This window comes from Malurus melanocephalus, unplaced genomic scaffold (genome assembly GCF_030028575.1).
Source record: "Malurus melanocephalus ecotype Western Australia unplaced genomic scaffold, MMel_1.1 scaffold_140, whole genome shotgun sequence".
NCBI classification, from domain to species: Eukaryota; Metazoa; Chordata; class Aves; order Passeriformes; family Maluridae; genus Malurus; species Malurus melanocephalus.
In genome coordinates, this window is record NW_026623372.1 from 649,567 (window position 1) to 671,821 (window position 22,255).

At 39.3% G+C, this 22,255-nt stretch overlaps 1 protein-coding gene across 5 annotated transcripts in view; it reads left to right on the forward strand.

Moving 5' to 3' along the window:
• RBM33 (RNA binding motif protein 33) overlaps positions 1-22,255 on the forward strand; it is a 98,115-nt gene that overhangs the window by 71,744 nt on the left and 4,116 nt on the right. For 2 of the 5 annotated variants that reach the window (XM_057371068.1, XM_057371070.1), the window contains exons 16-17: positions 9,823-10,026; positions 11,418-11,606. In XM_057371068.1, coding sequence (XP_057227051.1) covers positions 9,823-10,026; positions 11,418-11,606 — 393 coding nt within the window. Of the gene's footprint in view, positions 1-563; positions 2,013-9,822; positions 10,027-11,417; positions 11,607-22,255 lie in introns of those variants that run through there. The other 3 variants (XM_057371069.1, XM_057371071.1, XM_057371072.1) reach the window with 3 other exon arrangements.

Here is a 22,255-nt window from a genome sequence, read left to right on the forward strand (position 1 = left end):
ATTCCTGACAGATCTGTCCAAACTTTTTCTGTGGTTTCATTATTGCAGATTTTCTAGGCCATCTATTCCAGTATCAAATGTGTACATTTAGGAGACTTCTTTGTTACCAAATCACATTTTCTTGCTGTAATTTGAATTTCTGACTATTTGTATTATACTTGGAGAGAGATGGGGARGAATTTCTCTCTCTCTCTTTGTGCCTGTCTCTCTTTTTAAAGATCTCCTAACTGTTTCTCAGCTCTGATATCTTTCATTCTCTCTTGATCAGTCATGTTTTCTAACACCTTGGCTGTTTGTGGTGCTCTTTGGGCTCTCTGTGATCAATCTGTCTGTTACTAATTTTAGTGCCAAATACAGTTGAATTCCTTAGGTCAATATATTCAGAGTTGTTTCAGTCCTGGAAGAACAGGTTTGTACCAGCTATAACCTTAGATGTTTTAAGATCCTATAAAATATGTGCTGAGCATGTTTTCCATTTAGTTGGATGTTCTGTGGGAAATTCAGTATCTTAAAATCTGTGTATCATTGTCGTCTTATGTTGTTGTTGGATGATTTCTCTCTAGCCAGAAAATGTCCTGCCATGCTCAGAGAGATGTGTGTCTRTCCCAAAGGCCTGAAAATGCTGGTTCTTATGCTGCACCAAGAACATACCATTCTTTGTGTCTGTGGAAGTCTGCACAATGAGGTTTTTTCCATAAATACATATATAGATATAAATACATCAAAATCTTGGTGTTCCCTGTTGCATTACGAACACTATCTTATTAGTGATCCTAATTCCTGAAAACTTCAAATGCTTCATATGAAAACTTGAAAAAAGAGCTGGCAAGTTCTTCTGTTTGAAAAGTCCATCACAAAGATGTCCTTGGATTGCAAAACCAAAAGGGAAATGGAATATGGAGAACTTCGTGCATATTTCAAGTAACTGAGAAGTGTGAGATGAATGTGGAGTTCTAAATATGGAAAAAAGATACTGATTGAGATGATTCTTGTTTGATAATGTAACCTTATCAACCAACTTTGCTTAATGTTTGTATTTATTTCTCCTTGCATGTATATGTTCATGTTTAATTAAAAATATTTGACTTSAAAGCTCTGTAGCGCCTTTCATCTAAATGTGTCAAACACTGAGAATTGTGGCATTTGTGTGACAAGTTCATGAGGGAGCCCTTTCCCCAAACCATGACAAAGGAACTCTTGCCCTATTCATGCTATAACTTTTTAAGAAACAGGAGAATGGCATTAGTGTTTATTTGTATCCACTGTCTGAAGGAGGATAATTGATGGGTARTGCCCACCTAGAAGTGGGTTGAGGGAGCTGCAGAAGCCATGATATCTGAATGCTCCGGTGCCATGGCAAAATGGGCAAGACTTTAGAAGCATCACTAATGTAAGTGCTGTTGAAGAAGGACTCTGCCTGCCGCAACCTGCAAGATTTCACCCTGGAAATATTTCACAAATGGACATTATTTTTTTATTGTAAGAAGCTGTTGAAACATGTCCAGAGAAGGCCACAAGGTTGATAAGGGGACTGGAGCACCTCCCCTCTCAATACAGTTCGAGAAAGTCAGGGCTGGAGAAAGAAAGCTTTCAAGGAGACCTTATAGCACCTTTCAATACCTAAAGGGGCTACAAGAGAGCTGGAATAGGGACTTTTTACAAGTGCATGGAGTGATAGGACGAGGGGGAATGGCCTTAAAATGAAAGAGGACAGGTTTAGATATTAGGAAGAAATACTTTCTTGTGAGTGTGATGAGGCACTGGTACAGGGTGCCCAGAGAAGCTGGGGATACCCCATCCCTGGAAGTGTCCAAGGCCAGATTGGATGGGGCTTGGAGCAACCTGTTCTAGTGGAAGGTGTTCCTGCCCATGGCAGGGGATTGGTAATCTGGTTATGAAAAGGGCGGAATATTTTCATAGATCATTTGAAAATAAGTAATGAACCCTGTTCTCTCAGACTTCCAGTGAGGCTGGTCCCTCTAGAAACAAATTATTTCATGGCTTGGGGGTCAGGAGGTGGGCTGGGCTGTACTCTTTGGGCCATATTTGGCTACTGGGGAAAGGAAATAWAAGGGAACATGTGGACACACTCAGCAAGAGAGACTTAAGGTGACAACCAAACCAGACACCCGACAATTCATTTTATGGACTTCTAATAAAATTCCTTGAAAGGGGGAAGAGAGTTTCACCTGAAYTGAATTTAACTTTGCTGTGGATAACTTGAATCTAAAGTGCAATAAGTATTGTCTATTGTAGACTGCAGRACAGGTTTCTCCTTTTCCTCAGGAGAGTTTTGAACTGTATGTTGAGACTTGCTCCTGGACACCCAGAAAGCAGAGCATTTGTTGCTTGTCACTGTTTTTAAGTCTCCAAGGAAGTTTTTCCTCTATTGTAAATGTTACAGTGCAGATTTCATATATATATATATATATATATATAATGTGTGTGTGTGTATATATATGATGTTGATGTTACAAAGTATCTTGGAGCCCAGTTTCCTGATAAAGACATCTATGACACCACTAAAGGGCTTCACAAAGAGAAAGAGTGAGTTTTCATATGAAAATGCAGTCTTTTAAATTGGGAGGCAAGCTTGCAGATTTGTGCAGTTTAATATTTTGAGAAGTCACATCCCTCTGCTAAAAGGTTGGACCACTTGGAATGGACCTTTAATCCAGAGGTTTGGCTCTTGGGTCATGAATGTTTGGGGTGGGAGGGAATGGGGCTTGTCTTTATCAAGACTTAGCAGGAGCTTAGGGCAGGCCACAAGAGGGTTTTGACTTGCCAGTAGTTTTAAGCTTCAAGGAGCATGAACATAGAAGGACCAGACAGCACAAAAAGGAAGTTCTAGTTGTACAGGCATCTAAAAACCAGTACTGGCTTTCTGTGCCATAGCTGATGTCCAGCTGGGAAGTGCTCCTCCAGGAGCTTTGGGCCATCACAACTTTTGAATCACTGATATTTTCCAACAGGAGCTTTTTCTCTTGGTGATTCTCTGCATGTCCAGTCTTTGCTAAAATTCCCTGTCCAGAAAAACTTGGCAACTGAAAAGTGAACCAGGAAACTTGGCTCAAAACATTGTCTATTGACATTATGTATTTTGCGAATGACATGTAAAAATGAAGGTACTTCTGAGGTTATAAGACATGTCCATTCCAGAACCTTGATTTTGCTGTATTTTTTTTTTATTTTTTTCATAATGAGCTGGTGAGTGGTTGTACTAAAAGCTCTGTCATAATTCAACACCGATCGAATGTGATTCAAGCTGTACTTTTGTCACTCCCAGTGAAACTTCATGCAGCATGGGTGTGGCTGGGACTCTCTTTGGCCAGTCCTCCATGCCTTAGTTCTCCTTTCAGGCAAATGAGGAGATACTTCAGTTAAKAACTGTGTTAGTACATGGGATTAAATGGAATTAGCTTCTTTTTCTACAATATATTTTCTTCTTGCTGTTCTGACTTTTCATACACCATTAGGCACAGAAGATACTCATCACATCATGGCTCACTGAAGCTGTGAGGCRGTGTCTTTATCATGGGAAGTGTTTCTGCATTTTAGTTATTTATTGCTTGGTCTGGATGTTCTTGTTTGAGTTAGGTTTGCCTCGTACAAAAAATTTTAGGCTGGAGAAAAAATAACCCCTAAATCACTGGCCGGCATCAGAAGTGCCTTGTTTTCTGGTATGAACTGAGAACGCTTTTGTTCTTCCATCACTTTTGTAGTCTCGTGTGGCATTTTTGTGTACCTTGGGTCAAAACTAGACCATTAGTATGTCTTAAACCAGTCGTTAATGATGAGTTGTCTATTGATAGAGTGGTATTTTCTAGCCTGGTGGGAGATTAGTTTTCTTAACTACTTCTATTCTTGAATTTAAAAAAAAAAAAAAGCACCTTTTAAAGATCTTAAAGGGCCTGAAAAAAAATGGTCTCCAGGTGTTTCTCATTGGCATTTGACAGATTGAAAACAGATCGTCAACTGTTCAGAAACAGTGCTTGGTCATGTCACTCGGTTGTGGGATATTTGGCAAGTGATTAGGCTTCCTATTCCCAGGTCCCCAGTCTGTCAGCCAGCTGTATCRAAATGCTAAAGCATTTGGAGCACCAGTCAAAGAGAAATAGCTCATTATTAGGAGTTTGCCTTTAATATATGTTTCTGATAATTGTAGTGAAAAAATACTTGAATGTATTAGATGAAAGTCAGTGTTGTTCTACGTGATTTTTGGTTTACATTTCTTTGTTACATAGGATCACAGTTGTCTCTGTAGATATCTGTCTTTTTTACTATGATCAGTTGCAGTGTTAGTAAAATACAAGTTTACCTATGAAAACCTATATAACTGATGAATAGTCATTTCTCTTGTCCTGAAAGTAAAGATTAATTTAATACCCTAAAGGACATTTCCCTTCCCCAACTACTGTGATACTGTAAAAGTACTAATTTCTAGAAATACTGACTTAAACTGGTAACAGATGAGGGATTTCTCCTTTCTTGCAAGAAATCAATTACAGTACAGTTTTGGACTGAGATTTCATTTCAGATTCAAGATTTAAGTCTTCATCGTGCTACAGAGAATATGAGTTGTAATGCATCTTGGAAAAGATGACAACGTTTTGCTTCTCTCTGTTATTTTTACACAAATCAGCCAGTTTATTCCCTCTAAGTGCCTTATCCGGCATGCACTTCCCTTTGCTATTGGATGATTTTGAATTAGCTTTACAAAGATTACATGGATAGACACAGCATTGTGGTAGTTAATAGAAACCTGTGCAGTGAGGTCTGTGGGCTGCAAGATCACTAACAGTGCCAATGACAGTGAAGTATGGCCTTATCGAAAGGGGAATTCATAAGAGGCTGCCCTGGGACACTGCACYACTGTCCTTCTGTGTATCCTGACAATGTTATCTGTTCTCTCAGTACGGAGTATCAAATGTCTGTCACGAGTACAGAAATTAATTTAATGTCACCTGAAGACATGCAATTAATCTTTTAGAGGTTTTCATAATACCTTTACAGAAAGAGTTGCCAGTTTGGCGGATTTGGATTTTGGGGTTTAGCAGAAGATAAGGAAAATTAATTTTTCATCAGGGTTAATACAAGCTAGCAGGGCCACAAAGGCTGAGAAAAATGGTTTGGGAATTTGTCAAGTGTTGTCACTCTAGAATAATGCTGCTTAACGTCTGATAGGTGTAATCAAGAGTTGAGATTTCTATAGAGGGGGATTAATCAATTTGCTCACTACAGAATGCAAGTTGGTGATACCATTCCTTCATGGGGTTTAAGAATGAAAATAAGATTTGATCTGTCAAATTGCAAGCTGCTCTGACAGTATCAATAGGCATTTTTATCAGTACATTTTAAAGCATTTGTTATAAATAAATTTGTCCTGCTAATGTTGGTGGCAAATAAACTTCATCTTCATCATAAAACTGTCATAATGATTATGACAGAGAGCTCCAGCTTGCTAAATTCAAGCAGTCCTTCATAAAATTCTGCTTTTAGAATTTGTGATCTCATATTTGACAGAATTCTTTCTATGTTGCTCAAAATACAACGCTGTCTATATATAGATCTGTATAGTGAGAGGCTGATGAAAAACACCCTTGATAGATATCAGTGAATTGGTTCTAAAAGTCATAGGCWTTGAATGGCATCAGCTCTTTTTGTTAGTCTAGTTTCAGGTCAAACTGCAGACTCTTCCAGAGCAGAGGTTTAAAAAACATTCACAATGTAAATCAAACCCTTTTACCTCAGTCTTTTGAGTTTTGTTTGTTTACTTACACACAGTATTTGAAATTAATTTGTTTTGACGCTGCTCGCAGTCTTTTAGTTATTGAAATTTGGAAGATATTTTTTAAACTTTCCCCTGAACAGAACTCCTGCAACTTAGAAGCATTTTCATTACTCCAGCTTTATCTGAATAATGGAAAGGTTTMATTTAAAAGAATTATTTTGTGGCTAGATCTGAGGAATGCAGACCTTTTGTAAAACTTGGAAATTCAGAGTTCATAAGTTGGAATGATTTATAACATAGAAATTAAGGAGTAGACAATAAGAGAAAAACATTCTTCCTTCATTGATTTTTAGGTAAAGAATGGAAATCCAGTTTTCTGCAGAGGACTTCCAAGGAAATTACAAGTACAAAATCAGGTTTTATGTCAATCCCAGGTCTCTGTGATAGACTAAGGCATTCTACCCAGAGTCAGCATTTGTACATCAAATTATGAGACAGGCCATGATGATGAATGCATGATGTATCTCTGAAAAATTCAGTGCAGCCCTGTATATTGTAAAATACTACAGGAAAGAAATCAGGTAAAACATATTTTGACATGAGAAGGCTTAAAATTTTAACACCTCCCTCTGTTGCTGCTTCCTCTGTTCCTTTAAATATGGAGAGGACAGTGATGTAAGCTGATGAAAAATTACCAATACAGAAATTGTCTTTAGGAAAAGCAGAAGTTGATTTGAGATGAGCTAGACTTGAGACATTTTAAGTAGAAGAGAAGTTAGCAATTTAGCTTCTGTGATTTAGATGTTATTTGGAGTAACTGCTGCAATACAGTTTCAGTAGACTTACCTGTTCAGCTGTAATTTGCTGTGTGTTTTGGTGCCAGTTTATTGTACAGCTCGTGGGGAACTTCAGGAGTCAGCAGAGGTATGGTCGTCTTTGCAATTGTGTGTCTTTACCTTCAAAATGTCAGTGKTCTCCATGAGCATGTGACATGCCAGTAACATTCTGAGGTTTTGTAACTTTAAGTCCAGATCTTATAAAGCTCCTTTTAGTTGTTTTGCTCAACTTGGTTCTTCATTGTCATACCTGGAAAAGCCACTTGTTGTCTTGCATAGAAGTTTAAAGGATGATGGTGGTGGTGAGAGTAATTTGTTACTATGTGGTATTACCTAGGTTGTTCTTTTTGGCTCAGGCAGTGTTTGTCCTTGCACTGTCATGTCGTTAACAAGTGAAAAAGGAATTGCTGCTAAAATGCGTCTTCTGAGGCTGCTGTTTTGCTTGTTGGCACSTGTCACTTAATAGTCATGCTTGTTTTTTATTTTCTGAAGAAAAGCACCAGGTTTTGCGTTCAGTTGAAGCCAGGCTGCCTGTAACAGGAACTGGCTTCTCAGCTCTGYGAGTCCTTGAGCACGTTGCTGTCTCACAGACCTCTCTTGAGAAGCAGTGCTGCAGTTTTGTCTGTGCTYCCCCTCTTCGAGTGGTCTCAAAACCATTAAATGTTCAGAGCAATAATGTAAAGAAATGGGTTGGTCCAGTTCCCTTTCCCTTCCTATTTTTTGCAGGAGCAAGCAAAGCTTGTTCCATGCTCTTTCTTTATTATTTTGTGTAGGCTTTCTTATTTCTGAAACGTATCAATTCTTTAAAAAGTTCAAAGCTTTCTACCATTTCAGACTTTGCAGAAGCATCATAGCAGCAACGAAGTCCAATGGTGTCAAGTATTTGAGAGCCCAGCAGGGAACAAACTCCATCAGATTTTTCATCAGTGCAAACCAATGTTGTGTGCTAATGCCTTTGTTACAGTTCTGTGTTCAGTTTATACAGTTCTATTTGGTGATAATTGAGCTTGGTAGTTAAATATTTTSTGGTTGTTGGCCATCCTAGACTTTTATGTGAAATGATTGTTTGCTTTTGAAGTTTCAGTAGTGAGCATGTTTGATGTGTTTTGTACCTGAGGGCTTTGCTCTCTGATGCTCTTCCGATGTGCTGGGATCGTTTTTTTGGTTTGGAAAGAAATGGTAGCAAATATTTATGGTTCTCACAGCAGGCATTTAGCAGAGATTAGATTTTAACTCCCAGTTACTGCATTTAAATTCTTCCTAGATTTTTTTTTTCATTTTATTTTAATCATCTTCCAGCTGCTGTAGGGTTGAATAAAAGAAATTATCTGATCAAGGCATAGGGCTTATGGTGATGCTGATGTCAGAACTAATACTAAAATGAAGAGGATTTAATGCTGGTTACCTGGTAAGGTTTTGTGCACATGTTTGGTTTTTTCAGGAGTGCTCTGGGTTTTATATTTTTGAATACAAATTGAAGAGAAACTGAAGGGAAAGCTTTATAATTTCTCACTAATTGCTGCTCTCAAAGGTTTATATACAAAATGTTCCATGAGGACTTGGAGCCATTCAGTTCAGCAGAGAAAAAAACATGTTTGTGATTAGACATGGAAAAGACGGATACAGATTTTTATTGCTTTCTCATTTTGGACACTGTGGACAAAAGCCATGCATCCATGAGCTTTTGGATTTTCCCTGTGACAAATCGTGCTTTGAGGTGTAGTRCAATTTTTATGGGATTTGAGCTCTTGAGAAGTTGCATATATTTTATAATGCAGAGGCATTGATTTAGAGGTGTATGTAAGTTGTGAACTACTGAACTTGCAAACATGAGACTGGCCTACACACCACAGACAATTTCATATCAAATCTTAGCAGAGGCTTAGTAACCAGTCTTCAGTAGGTGTTCCTTTTTTAATGCTGAGAGGTACTAATTTGTATTCTTAATGAAGATAATCTTGGTGTTAGACCACAGATCTGTTCCTTCTGCACCCTTGTATTTTATCTCCTTATCCACAAGAAATGWGCCAGTTAGCMTGAAACCCTCTGGTTTGTGATGTGTTACAGGAGGAAAAGGAGTTTTGGCTTGTGAGTATTTAAGGGGAAAAGAAAACCATGTGTAAAATAAAGGTGTTTTCATAATATTTTACTTTTTCCCCTTCGACATGCCTTCTGGTGACATGCCTTCTGGTTGAGAGCTTTTGCAGGATTACCTGAGGCTGGTTACGGACTTAGTWGAAACCTTCTCCCTGCAGATAAAATGGTCATTAGTGTTTGAGGTCTGGAGTCCAGTCAAGGTATAGGTACTGCTGTTGAAACAGCAATAATATTGCAAGAATGCAATAATATGATGCACTTCACAGATGCAAATCTGATCTTTTGTCATATTCTGCTGCCTCTTGCCCCATGGAATTTTCAATTATATAATGTGGACAGCCAGACACAAATTCAAAAATCACCTGTTTGTGGTAAAAACTGAACTGTTTGGGTAGAGGCAGTGGAAGGGAATAATTTCTCTCTCAGTGCTTTCAGCTCATGCTTTTACTGTGCCTGATTGCACTGGGAGATGTAATGGAAAGAGTTACATCGAATGAGAGAAATATTGAGATGGTTTCACTGTGTTTATGATTATAAATTATATAATAAGAGCTTTATGAGACAAACAAAAAAACACCTTGAGGAMCTGTTCCAGGTATAGACAGTATCTGAGGAAGAGGACTGTTAAAAAGCCGCTGGTATGGAAGTTGTCAGAATGAGTATGCACTTCAAAATAAATACCAGTTTTTAACTAAAGGGAGGTTGGAGGCTTAAAGATGAACAGAGCATTTGCCTGATTTTTCCAGCCTCCACAATTCTTAGCTCCTTCTTCTGCAATGTATGTCTCTTTATATTTAAAAAAAGGGAAGTAATAAAAAAATAACACACACCATAATTCACATGTAACCCTGGAATGAAGAAGATTTGGAAAGAGAAGTGAAAACATCTCATTGCTTTGTAYGTGAAAAGACATGATTGACCATTGTAATTATAATAAAGCCTGAACAAAGTAAATGTTTTTCAGATAGCAAGGATTTAWTTTAGGCTGAAGTGCAATTTGCAGGCTGAGCCTTTGCACGTGCGTGCCRCAGCCACCAGTTTGCTTTAGCAGGCAAAGCTCTGGACACTCTGTGAGTGAGCTGGATGTGTCAGGAGTCTGCTCAGAGTGAGGGTGTGCAGTGCCTGGACACTGAGCCGCTGTTGTGTTGTTGATTTCAGCAGGGGGGAGAGGATGCTGGCTTTTTTCACCCAGAGGGCCAACCCCAGCGGCCTCACCAACCCCCGGAGCCGAAACAGCAGCCAGTGCGGAAGGTCACATTGACAAAGGGAATGCAGCAGCACCAACAGCAGCAGCAGGCACAGATCCTTTCACCAGCTCCTCAAGGAGTCAAAAACATCCAGGGAATCCATCARCCTAAAAAGGTGATTTTTAGATGCATATTGCTGCTAGAAGTTTCACTGTCTAGCTGTGTTGCTCTATTAATAACCAGCATTCTGTTTGTCAATTGCTAGCGCAGGGCTGCATGACCCAGGAGATGCATAATTGCATATAAAGCTTTTAATSTAGAGAGACTAGAGCACAGACTGGCAGTGCCTGCAGGTTGCTTCATCTGCTGACGTTCTGGCCAGCTCAGCACTCCCTGGAGAAGTGCATGTGTCCTGAGAGAGCTACTGGAGGAGATGGTATCCAGCGTGCTTTCTGGCTTCAAAACCAAGTGGTTTTTTGAAGTTGTGCTCAAGCTTTTATTTTGGCTRTTTCCTGCTTACATAGGAGCACACAGTAACTGTTTCAGGATGCTCTTTGCTGGATCCCCAAAGTTGGTATCACAGTTGGTGGTCTTATAACTCGATTTTTGCACTGATCATGTACTGGTAGGAGGAAGGGAAGGGTCAAGTGGCAGCGGCATGTGCCTTCTCTGCCTTTGCAAGCTGGCACACTCCTTGAAAGTAGCTGGCATTTTCAATTGTGAGTTGGTTCTTGGTTTGAACTTTTGGCCGTAATTTTCCTGCTTCATTTAAGGATAAGGTTTTATTGCTGATTTGGAAGGGTGTGAAAAGTCATTACTCATCACAGGCTTTCTGAGTAGGAATCAAGAAATGTTGTTGAGTGTTGAGTCAGTGTTAAGTGTTAACTCTGTTTAATGTTTGTTACTTTGTTTCATTGTTATTTTTCCTCTCTCTAACTGTTCATGTTTAATTTGCAAGAATTAAATCCATACATTTCCTGCTCCAGAGTACAGGGAGAGGAATTAAAAAAAAATTGGTTTAAAATTACTTAGCCATATGTGAATAAAATTTCATTCTGATAACAGACCAAGAGTTGATAACAGTAGAGAATGAAGGTGCTTGAAGCAGTTTGCTGATCTTGTGAATGTATTAARTTTAACTAGGCGCTAAGAAGAGAAAAAGGGGAGGGATCACCTGTTGGGTTTTTTTGTCCAGACTCAAAATATGGGAGCTGGACACCTGCTGCTAATGAGATCAGTGTTGAAAACTAGGTTGTATAGTTTTGTCTGAGATCTTCTCCTGTTTGGTTGATCAATYTGTGCCAGTGCGAGGCTTCTAGGATGAATGCAGTATATATAACTTGATATACAACTTGTTATCCTGCTAAAAGAGGTTTGTATAAGCAGTGGATGAATATATTAATAAGTGGCCTTTCAAAACRGCGAACAGCAACAAGCTGTTTTAAATAAATGTGTACTTTAATCAAGTCTTCAAGTAAATAGTCAACTTTTATATCCTCTGTCAAGTGCAGCAAGCAGAGTCACTGGGTAAGTAAATCAAAATACTGTTACTTTTGTTGTTGGCAGGTCATTATGCACGGCAGAGGCAGAGGAGTAGCAGGCCAGATGGGCCGAGGACGCTTGATGCCAAATAAACAGAACCTGCGAGTGGTGGAGTGCAAACCTCAGCCCTGTATTGTGTCAGTTGAAGGGCTTTCTTCATCAACTACTGATGTCCAACTGAAAAACCTGCTGATGTCAGTGGGACCCATTCAGGTAGGTCAACCTTGGTTTATCATTTTTGTGCCAAAAGGCTTTCATTCCGGAAAGCTCAATTAATTCCCTGACACTGAATACAATGCGTGTTTATTGGTAATTTATGTTTGAAGGCACCCCCACCCACACAAGCTACACCTGGTAGCAAAGACAAGCACGTGATGGTATTGCGGCACAGGAGGCACGGTGGGATTTTGCTARCCATCACATTCCTGCTGCAAAATTCTCCTTCATGTTGGAGTTCCTGTGCTCTTTCTGTTTTTTTCTTAGGCAATACAAGCCTGTCCGTTCTGTGAGGTTGTTAAAGCCAGATGGTCAAATCAAAGCAAATGTGTTTTTGGGTGCTGTCCTTGTTTATTGTTGACTTGCATCTACTCTATTTTTTGACATTTACCTTTTCCTGTCACTGCCGTCCTGGGTTACAAGCACTTAATGACGGCTACCAGTGGACATTTTATACTGCGCAGCATCCTCTATTTTTTCAGATGAAAACACAGCCTTCTTTGGAGGATTTTACTGATCCTCAATTTTTTAGAAGGTTCTCTTCAGTAGGGTCCTGTGAGCAAGGTTATGACACGCAAACACACACACAGTTGTATCTGCTGTGCAGCTTCTGTTCATGAACTGCYTCCTGGAACTGATGTGTCAGTTAAATGATTTTAGGAAAGCAGGAGGCTTTCAAAGCAGTGAAAGGCTTAGAGAGGCCCTGTCTGACTTATTGTTACTGCATTTAAAAATACCRGTCAATGAATAATGAAAAATACAGATGAGACATTTTTTCCTTGGGGTTTTTTTTCAGTTTTGAGTGCTCCTTTTGACAGGAACAACATATTCAGACAAACGCAATRCATGAATTGGAGGTGTTCTGTGAGAATTCTTTCTAACTGGGATCATCTCTCTGTTGCAAAACACCCTGTTCTCCTAAACATGAACACTCTGCCTCACTTGTTCCTAATTTAGTAAATGGAATAATACTGAATTATTTACGTCATCAATTCAGAGAGGTTTAATTTGTTTGGGAAAGCAAAACTACTCTCACAAAATACTTTGTGCCTTCGTGTTCTGTAGTACTCTAGGAAATTATTCATACAGTTCCAAAGCACATTTATTCAGTGTTTACTTGCTAAATCTTGCATGAGAATATTAGAAGGAGATTAATAGAAACCTTGCAAGGAAATCTCACAATTGAGAGAAGTTATTGAGAATGTGCTAAAAAATTTATTCAGTACTTGCTGTTTCATGGCAGACTCGAAACTCTGGTCTCTCAATTCARTGTCACAGGCCAATTCAGAAGGATRTACTTATGGAGAAAAAACAATGACTAATTTTCTAGTGGGATTTGATGCATATCTGTGCCCTCCAGAACTTGTATTCTTGCAGCAGCATCAACTGTACCTTTGGAAATTACACTTTCTAAACAATCATCTATTTTTACCTTACCAGAAATCCAGAAGTAGTACTTGAACAAGATGCTTGAATTTAGTTAATGATGTAGAATGCTTTTGTGCTAGTTCTGCACTTGAATTTCAAATCTTAACTTGTAGAAGGCTAGAAATATCCTGGCTTGTTTGAGGCTAAATGATGATTCAAAAGTACGAATGTGAGGTATGCACAAAAAAGTAATTCTTTTGTAGGAAGAGTATAAGATTGGTTCCACCATATGTAAYGTTTAGCTTTTTGCTTTTGTTTTTTAATGGTATCATTAGAAGTGGCATGTTAATGCACTAAATGAAGAAGATGCAGCTACAATTTTAAGTGACTTGGTAGGACAAGAATGGAAAACAGAAAGTTTGAAAATCTACACTGTTGCTGTTCACAGATATTASTTTTGTATAGATGGTCCTAAATTTTCAAAGAGGTCAATATCCTGAAGTACATGAGTGGATTTTTTTTTGCGGCTGTAATTCTTTTAACTATTTTATATGCTCAGTGCTGTACAAAATCCCCTACAACTGAGAGTGGTGGGGAGGCTTTGATAGCAAAGGGGTACTCTACTTTGGTATTTCCTCATTCTTCCTTTAAAACATGTTTCATGTAGGGGATTTTGCAGTGAGGAGTGCTSGAGTGAGCTGTTGAAGAGAGCTCAGTAATGACTGGAAATGCTCTTTGCCATGCAGGCTTTGGTGGTTCCTGTGTGAGGACAAGGTGTTTGTGAGGCATGGACCAGAACAAAGAGATCTTGAGTAGTGCAGAGCTCTGGTCCTCTAAGATGAAGTGTTGCATCTTGATGAACTGAAATAGGAGGGATTTGAAGAGATGACAGTTGTGAGAAAACAGCAAGGTGAAAAATTCTTGCTGCTTTTTCTGAAATCAGGCAAGATGCCTAGGTTTTTGCTGGTGTTCTGATGGAGCTGAAGAAATAGTAAGAGGAGGGCGAGTCAGTTCTATCTGCCTCCGTGTTTAAGATATAGAATATCCTGTCTTCAGCTGTTGACTATATTCAGCAAAATTTTYCTCATGGAACTGAACTGTTGAGATMAAGATTTTTCATTTTATTTGTCTTCAGGGGAAATGTGTGTATGGAATTCATGCTTATTTTTTGCAATTGTAAAGGAAATTTAAATGTGAATCAGAAATTCTCATCATGCCTGGATAGTGTCTTGAAATAACACATATCCAACCCCCAAGTCCCTGCTTAAAGGTAAGGATTCACAAACTGTGGGACATACACCTCTGCTGTTAAACAAGCATCTTGCTTCAAAGTGACAAGCACAACTCAGAAATCWGGGTATCTCATGTATCAATTTCTGCTGCAGTCAAGGTGTGAACGTGGGAGTGGCTGCACTGAGACAGAGCTCCCAGAGAGGAGGAGAGATGCTTGCCAAGGAACTCCCTGCTCTATGACTTCAAGAATAGACCATGAGCACTTGTCCCACCTGGTGGGACAACCTCTGCTAGAGGTTAGACGACCTCTGCTAAATCTTAGACTTTCATGCTGACGCATCTGTAAAGCAATTGATCCCACACCACCTCATGTTTCCAAATACACTGAATTTATTACAGTGTGATTATCCTGTATGTGTTTTCTCAGAAAGTGAATCTTTGCTGGCATGGCAGTTTTTAAGTTGTGGAAAAAGTCTCTAATTTATCAATGGAGTCAACAGGGAGGAAGAGTTGAGTTTGCTTTTCTGGGTACAAAAATGTTGGGGTTTTATTTTGAACTTTTTCTTGTCAGTATCATTCTCAAAATACAAATACCTTGCGCAAACCTTGAGAAGGGAGGTTGAAAACTTCCCTCAGCTTATGATGTTCAGTGCTCCAAGCTCTGCCATCAGTTTTCATTGAGGTGGTGTGTGAATCAGGTTTGGGAATAACTGGGTATGCTTTAGAGAGGATGGGGGAAACTTGGAGTTGAAGTTGGAAATTTGGCATTTTTCCCTTCCATATTCTAGAAATGGAAAAAATTTTCCTTTCCCATATATAACCTTTGAAATGTTTTCTATTGTCTAATCACTGGAAACTCTTTAATTCTCATCCCTCCTTTACCAAAGGTGCTCTGTTACTAACATGGGAGGAAAAAAATACCAGAAAGATTCTCAAGACATTAAATAAAAGAAACTCTTGGGGGCTCCAGGAACATCCCCTTTGTTATAGCTGTCTTTTACAGCTCAAACATGATGAAATTAGCAGGAAAAGGGCTTCCTTCCAGCATACACTTTACTATCATACTCCTTCTGGAGAGCATAAGCGTTCAACAAATAATGTACCTGCAGTAAAATCTCATTGCTGGTTCTAAAATAATTACATGTTCTAAATAAAATCATGTATTCCAAAGTGTTGGAAAGTTCAGAAGATTTCTGAGCACATCACCAAACTAGAGCCTCCTGAGGCCGGTGCTGGGGCAGTGACATTCAATACACATCCATCCGGAACCACTTGATAAAGTAGATTACTAATAAGTTGAAAAGGTCATGAAAAGCAGTGTTTGTCATTTTTTTTTTGTGCTCTTGAATCCAGRCTTAATGTTTACACTTTCTAAAGAKAGTTGTGTGCAGCTAGTTATTGCCACCTTCAGATAAAGTGGGTTTTTTATGATGGTGGCAGGTGGACTCTTTGCTAGATTTCCAGATAATTTGRGTACTGAGGGCATTGTTCTGTAGGTGTATTCCACTATCATCTTTAATCATGTTTCCTTACATCAGATGGTTGCAAACATAAAACATCAGTGCAAAATCTCAGTATTCCTTTTTGAAGATTTAAGATCATAAATTCTCATGCCTAAAAAAAGAGAAAAAAGAAAAAAACTCTGATATACTGTTGTGTATCAGAGGTGACGAGAATGCTGGGACTGTAAGTGTGCTTTGAGTAGTTTTATAAATACGGGATTTACTCTACTAACGTTGGAAAGGTTGTCATTTCTGGTTTGGGAAAGGAAAAGCCATTCAACATTGATGTGCCTGGCTTTGCTTTCTTGGAGTGACAGTGCTACCTAGTGCTCAGCTGGGGTAAAGGCAGCCGCAGCCAGTGCCTGCCCTGACTGCATTCCAAAGTGCTGGATTTTGTTTAGTTCACAGAGGCATCGGTGGAAATGCCATGGATGCAGATGCCCAGAACAGGGCTGCTCTTGCAGCTCAGCAGAGGGGTTCTCCTGTGGCAGAAGGTGCTCAGGCTGATGTGGGAACCGCTGTGGTCCTCCCACCTGTGAAAACATTTTCAGCTGTTGCAGAAGCTGTGGGAGAACACATGGGCAGTCCTGCTYCATCCTTGGGGCTGGGGGGAAAGAAGAGCAGCTCCATTATGAGCCTGTCCAATTCAGCCTTGCTGTAGAGCTGTGTGTGAGCTACAGGTGCCCAACTCAGAGACAGGAGAACAGCCTTTCCCCTCCTAGCACTTTGCATATGGAGACAGAAAGCTGAGTGYTTTTAAGGGCAGGTAGTAGGAAGACATAGGTGGCAGAAAAGCAGGAAGGAAGAACAGAAGGTGGAAGGGATCAGTTGCAACAGTTAAGGGGGAGATAAATACATTAATAAATACATTCTGACCCAGCCTCTGTGCTTGCTGGTAGTGGCTGGGAAGTGTTGCTGCCAGGTAAGATGACTCAGGTGTCAGGAGACTGGGTGGACAAACAAAAACATGTCTGCATTTATGTATGGGAGGGAAGAATAAATAGAATCTGATTTTTCTGTTCAGAAAGTGCCTGCTGTGCTGCTATTTGACTTATTGCAGAGCAGCTTGCATCACACACTAGAGATGATGTTGGTTGGGGAAGTTTGCACTTTCTTTTTGCACAGACMTGTTTTTTAGCAGCTTCATATGGATTGGCACTACTAATCCCAAACTTGCTGATGAACTGAACATAGGGTCTGCTGAGCAGTCTGTTTACTTCAGTGAGAGAAATTAAATAAAGGAGGGAACTTTCACTTCCCATATGTCTTGCTATAGGTGAAATGAGTGCTTGCTCCCATCTCATTCCTACCTGCTTGGTTTCCATCTCCCAATGCTCTGTTATCTCCCTTTTAACTTCCTCCTCTCTGTGTAACCTCTGAGAGTTTTGATGTCAAAGATATTTGCTTTCTGCAAASAATCTCTTGCTTTGTACTTGAGGATGTCCTGCTGTTTGTCTCAAGGCTCTTGGTTTTGCAGTGAAGCTTTACTGGAGATTAATGTGCTGCTCTAATCATACTGGCTATTTCAATATCGTACAACTAAGTGCAAATTTAATTACAGAGCGTGGGTAGAAGAGAAATTTGAGGGCAAGGTAGGTCTTCAGAGGGAATGGTCTTTTTATGATATTCATGCCTTAGTCACTGGTAATAGTTCAGTTGCAGAAAAAGCCAGAGCTGCTGATTGCTTTATAAGTTGTTGAATTAAAATGTATGTTTTAAAACAGTTTGTAGGCAAAGTCTAAATCAAAAGTATGATTATGCARTACTGGGTTTCTTGCATTTTCCATTCAACCCAGGATCAGCACCTTCCCATGGCAGTTCCCAAGCAGAAAAAGGAAACAGTCAAGATCAGTATGAAYCCATGTTTCCTTAATCCCTTCCATTTAAAATACTCTGCCTCACCCTAAACTAGCTTTTTAATTTTAATGCTAKAAATATGTTAGAATGTAATCTCTGTTCTCCAGAGTCAAACAAGAACATGCCCAGAATACCTCTGACCTCAGGAAGTGCTGCACAGCAGATCTGTACAGCCAAATCTGTAACCAGTCATTTGAAATCCCTTGGAAGTTATTGTATGTATTGTCAATCCTTTACACCTGAGTGGATCCAGGAAGAGGTTTTCATCCTCTAGTGAACATCTGACTAGGTCAACTTAAAGAGAGGATGTGAATGAAGTTGTTTTCTCAGGTCTGTGACGTTTGGGAGGATTGTGATGTGTTAGTTTAGGAGCTCATGATAGAAGAAGATTCTAGTGGAGCACAGTGTGGCAATAGGGAACTGTCCTGGAGGAGAGTGAGGGCCCTCCCATTAAATGAGAAGTCAAGTGATGCTTGGTACAACCAGCCGGTCTCCAGAGGTAGTGCTGCATCCTTCCCTGCCTCCCCCACTGCCTTTCAAAACTTGTGAGTGACAGAATAATCCCAAACTCAGATCAAATTCCTAGTGAGGTGTCATGCTTTGGGAAAGATGGAACTGAATGTTTTGTCATTACAATGAAGATCGTAAGACCAAGGGTTGCTGTAGCAGTGTTTGTTCTTTGAAAATGAGAGAGCAGCTGTCATTAGTCCTGTGTGGTGCTCGTGGCTGCTTGTGGTGCTGCCTCAGGTGTAAGACCAACACACTGAATTAGTTTTTGAGAAATGTGCATTGCATTTGCATGGCCACATTTTTGTAGTGGGGGGGTACAGGGATGGCTTCTGTGAGAAGCTGCCAGAAGGTTGCCCTGTGTCTGATAGAGCCAATGCCAAACCAGCTCCAGGATGGACCCACTTCTGGCCCGCCCTGAGCCCATCAGCAGTGCTCTTTGTGCCTCTGGGATAACGTGTTTTAAAATRGGGAGAGGGGCTATTGAATGTCATCACTGAAAAAAACCCAGCTGTCAAATTATTCAAAAAAGATGAACAAATTTACTAGCAAGGTAACAAGATTAAGATTTTCAAAATAAAATAATTTTTTGATGGATTTTCCTAGCTTGTGTGTTTGGAATCAACAAAAGCTGAAGCTGGTGAAGTTTTTGAGATAATGCCTTGAATATTTTGAGCTAATAAAATACCAGAGGGTACACAAGGAATGTTTTCTTCTGACGATAGCTGTTAGCATCATCTAAATGCAGTATCAGTTCTAAACTGCAAATCGTCCCAAATTCAGAGAGACAGAAATAGTCCAGTGTCCAGTAGGATGAGTGTGCAATTATTTTACTTCAGGTTCYCACTGAAATGGAACTCTAATTTCTGTGCCCAGCGAATAGCCCATCTGTTGAGGATGGAATAGCAGCAGTTCAGAACCTACACACTGCAAATGTGTTGTGTGCCTGACAATCAATGTTCTTAAAACATAGAACTCGGGGTTTAAGTAGTAAAGTGAGTGAGAAGGTATTGTCCCAWAATCAGAATATAAATAAATCTTTGTCAGCTGGATGAAAAATGTTCATACTTGCAAGTCACGATAGATGAGGATTTGTTTGAAAACACCACAAAGATATTTATTGTGGTATTTCAGGCTGTGGTCACATCTTAAGAGTATCTTAGCTTAGTAATGGTATCTTTTCTTGCTAAAACCAGAACTTTTTTGTTTTCTATACCTAAAAAATGTGTATATACCTAATATACCTTAACACACATGAACTGATTAGCATCATTTTTGCTACCATACTTTGAGCACAGCAGAGGCTGAGAATTTGTATAAAACCCTTTTAAATTATTTTTTTCAGTTTCCAACTGAAGAAGTATTGTTTGTGTAACATTAGTTTATCCTTTGTTTTGCTGCCTTACCCCAGACTGAGTAATGGGTGATATTTAGGCAGTTCAGTGAAGCATCAGATGCTTTGGTTTTTTGTTTCCATAGCTGTCAGTATTGACCAGTAAAATTAAATCTGGTTAAGATGCTTTTTAGTAGACTTATCCAAGAACTGATGCCTTGTTGCCAAAGCGGTTGAGTATTAAAATGCATTTAGTGTTTTGATTRCATTTTTTTTGCTCTGGAAAATAAGGCAAGAACACAGTACCCAAACTCATCAGTCAATAAATTTATTAATTCATAAGAAAGTATAAATAAGTTATCTATAATAATATTTAGATACTTTGCCTAATTTTGTTAATAAGTCTGCGCTACACCAGAATGTCTTCCTTKAGTCAATTTTTTACATGCTAATTACTGAGAAGCTCCTTAATAATTTATCATCATGATTGTATAAACTGCAAAATCAAATTTTGCTTTTGTGCATCTCAAGAATATTAATGCAATAATAACTCAGTTCYTGTGGGAGAGTCACCAAACGCAGCTTCTCTTCTTCAGATGATCACAAYAGGGGTCTGGAGCATAAAGCAGTGGGAGAATTTGCTGTGGTAGTTGAGTGAAACCTGACACTGTGGGGAGGATCATTTGGCAGCAGGAGAGCTGGAGGTGGATCTGGAGAGGGGAGGGAAGCAGCTGGCAGCAGGACATGCAGGGTGCAACTGGAAGGATGCATCCCTGGGCTCTTTTACAGCTCCCCCTGTTGAACTGTTCACTGAAATATTCATCCTTCTGGTGATTCAAGTAGGTTTTTCTCTTATTAAAAGTGTTGACTTCCTTGAAAGGAACAGATTTTGTTTGTTTGTTTTTAGTTGTAATTCAGAGATACTTTTGTTTTGTCAGATCTCTAAGTCTGTTCTTTCCAAATCATATTTAAGGGCTGTGTTTAAATTTTAGTTTTCAAAGCTCAGTCCTCAGTGATAGAGCTTACTTACTTCATAGTTCTTTATTTTCTAGTGAGAAAAGTGATGTCAAGAAAATGTGTGTTAAGATCTAGTTCTATAAATCATAAAAAAGTGAGATCAGAAAAGGAGGAGAGCACAAACTTCAGCATCCCTGTCACTCGTTCCTGCAGATAAACCTGCAGGTGAATTGAGCTTTATCCAGGGTTTTTCACTGATGCTTTCTGTAGCGTGACTTCATTCTTGTTGGTAAAATGTGCTTAATCTTGTCAAGTGCTTTCTGATTTAAAGTAAAATAAAAATCTGCAGAGTTTTTTTTTTTTTTGAAGCTAAATCCTATTTCTACCAGCTCAGAAACTGAGAAGTGCAGTGACTTAGCTATACCTTTTCATCATAGCAGMTTTTCAAAAACTATAAAATGCAAATTAACCTCCTGATACATATCAGATTTGCTGAATCCTTTAACTTTTACTCCGCTTTCACTTTGAAATCTTAGGYGTGGTGGAATTATTAAGCATGTGTGATTTTCCTGGAGAGAGGAAAGTTTCCTGTCAGTTGCACGGAGGTGCAAAATTAATTGCTTCAAAATCTCAGATAGGTAAGTTAGAGAAAGTGGCAAAGCTGAATTGTCAGGCTTAGATACAAAGAAATATGACTTATCAGCTGCCTTGTCTCTTAAATAAATGTCTTCCCAAGAGAGTCTTATGTGTTCAAAAAAGATAAAAGTAGACAATTTTAATAATAAATTTCATCTAAGCATTTGACATCTTGCTTAAAATGCTCCATTAGATTGAATGAACAGGGAGTACATRAGTGGGATTAAAAGTTCTTTCACTAAGAGATGTCCAAGTATGTCACAGTGAAAATGTATCAAGTGGAGTTGTTATTTGTTTCCCTAGGAATAGTTATTTTGTCTAAAGATCTGTGGTACTGTTTGTAACAGTCTAAATGACAATACAGAATTTTTGGAGGTAAAATTTAAAATCCTGAAGACTGACTGTCAGAGGGCTGGAATTATCCAGATGTGGGGGATGCAGCTGAGTTCCAGGCAAAATGCAGGAGCAAAGTGTGTGTGTGTAAAGATATATATATATATATATAATGCTTGGTATAAAACTGTAGTGGCTTTATGTAGAAACTCACTCACAGAAAAGTAGAATGTTAATAATTCTTTATTCTGCATCCAAAGATGTAAGAACAACTGGAAGCTGGATCAGAACAATTCTGTCTTTAACGTGCTCCAGCACAGGCTATTAAAAATCCAAAGCTTTCTGTGAGATGTTGGAATCACTGTGGAGCTGTGAAATTTTCATTGAAGCCTTCAGATCTGTTTTAACCTAGTTACTCTGGAATCTCTGGCCTGTGTTCACAGGCAGTGGTATTTCAGGATCATATTTCCATCCTGAGTATTCTGTGATGCTGAATACTTGTTGGATGTTCTCCCTGATTGTTGGGTATGTAGCTACCTAATGTGTAAAGCTTCATCTTCTTGAATTTCTCAAGTGGAAAGTTTTTCTACTATGACTAAGTGCTCACTCAATGCATAAGCTTTAATCTTCATAAGTGTGATAGCACCTCTTTACCAAGGCCACAGGACTGCTCTCTGGGATCTGGATTCCCTGCTGCAAGCAGGGAATAAGGATGTGTGCTGTAGTTTTGGAGAGCTCAGTGCTGCACAGTGGGGTTGTCATAGTTAAAGCATTGTGAACTGCTGCTCTCATGGTATGGAWGGCACAGTCAGATGGACTTGTGTGGATAGATGTGTGTTCTGTGGTGTCTTATTGCAAGGGGGACTTGGAAGTCCCCTGATCCATCTCACTGGGGTTTTGTGGTGGTGTCTGTCAAAAGC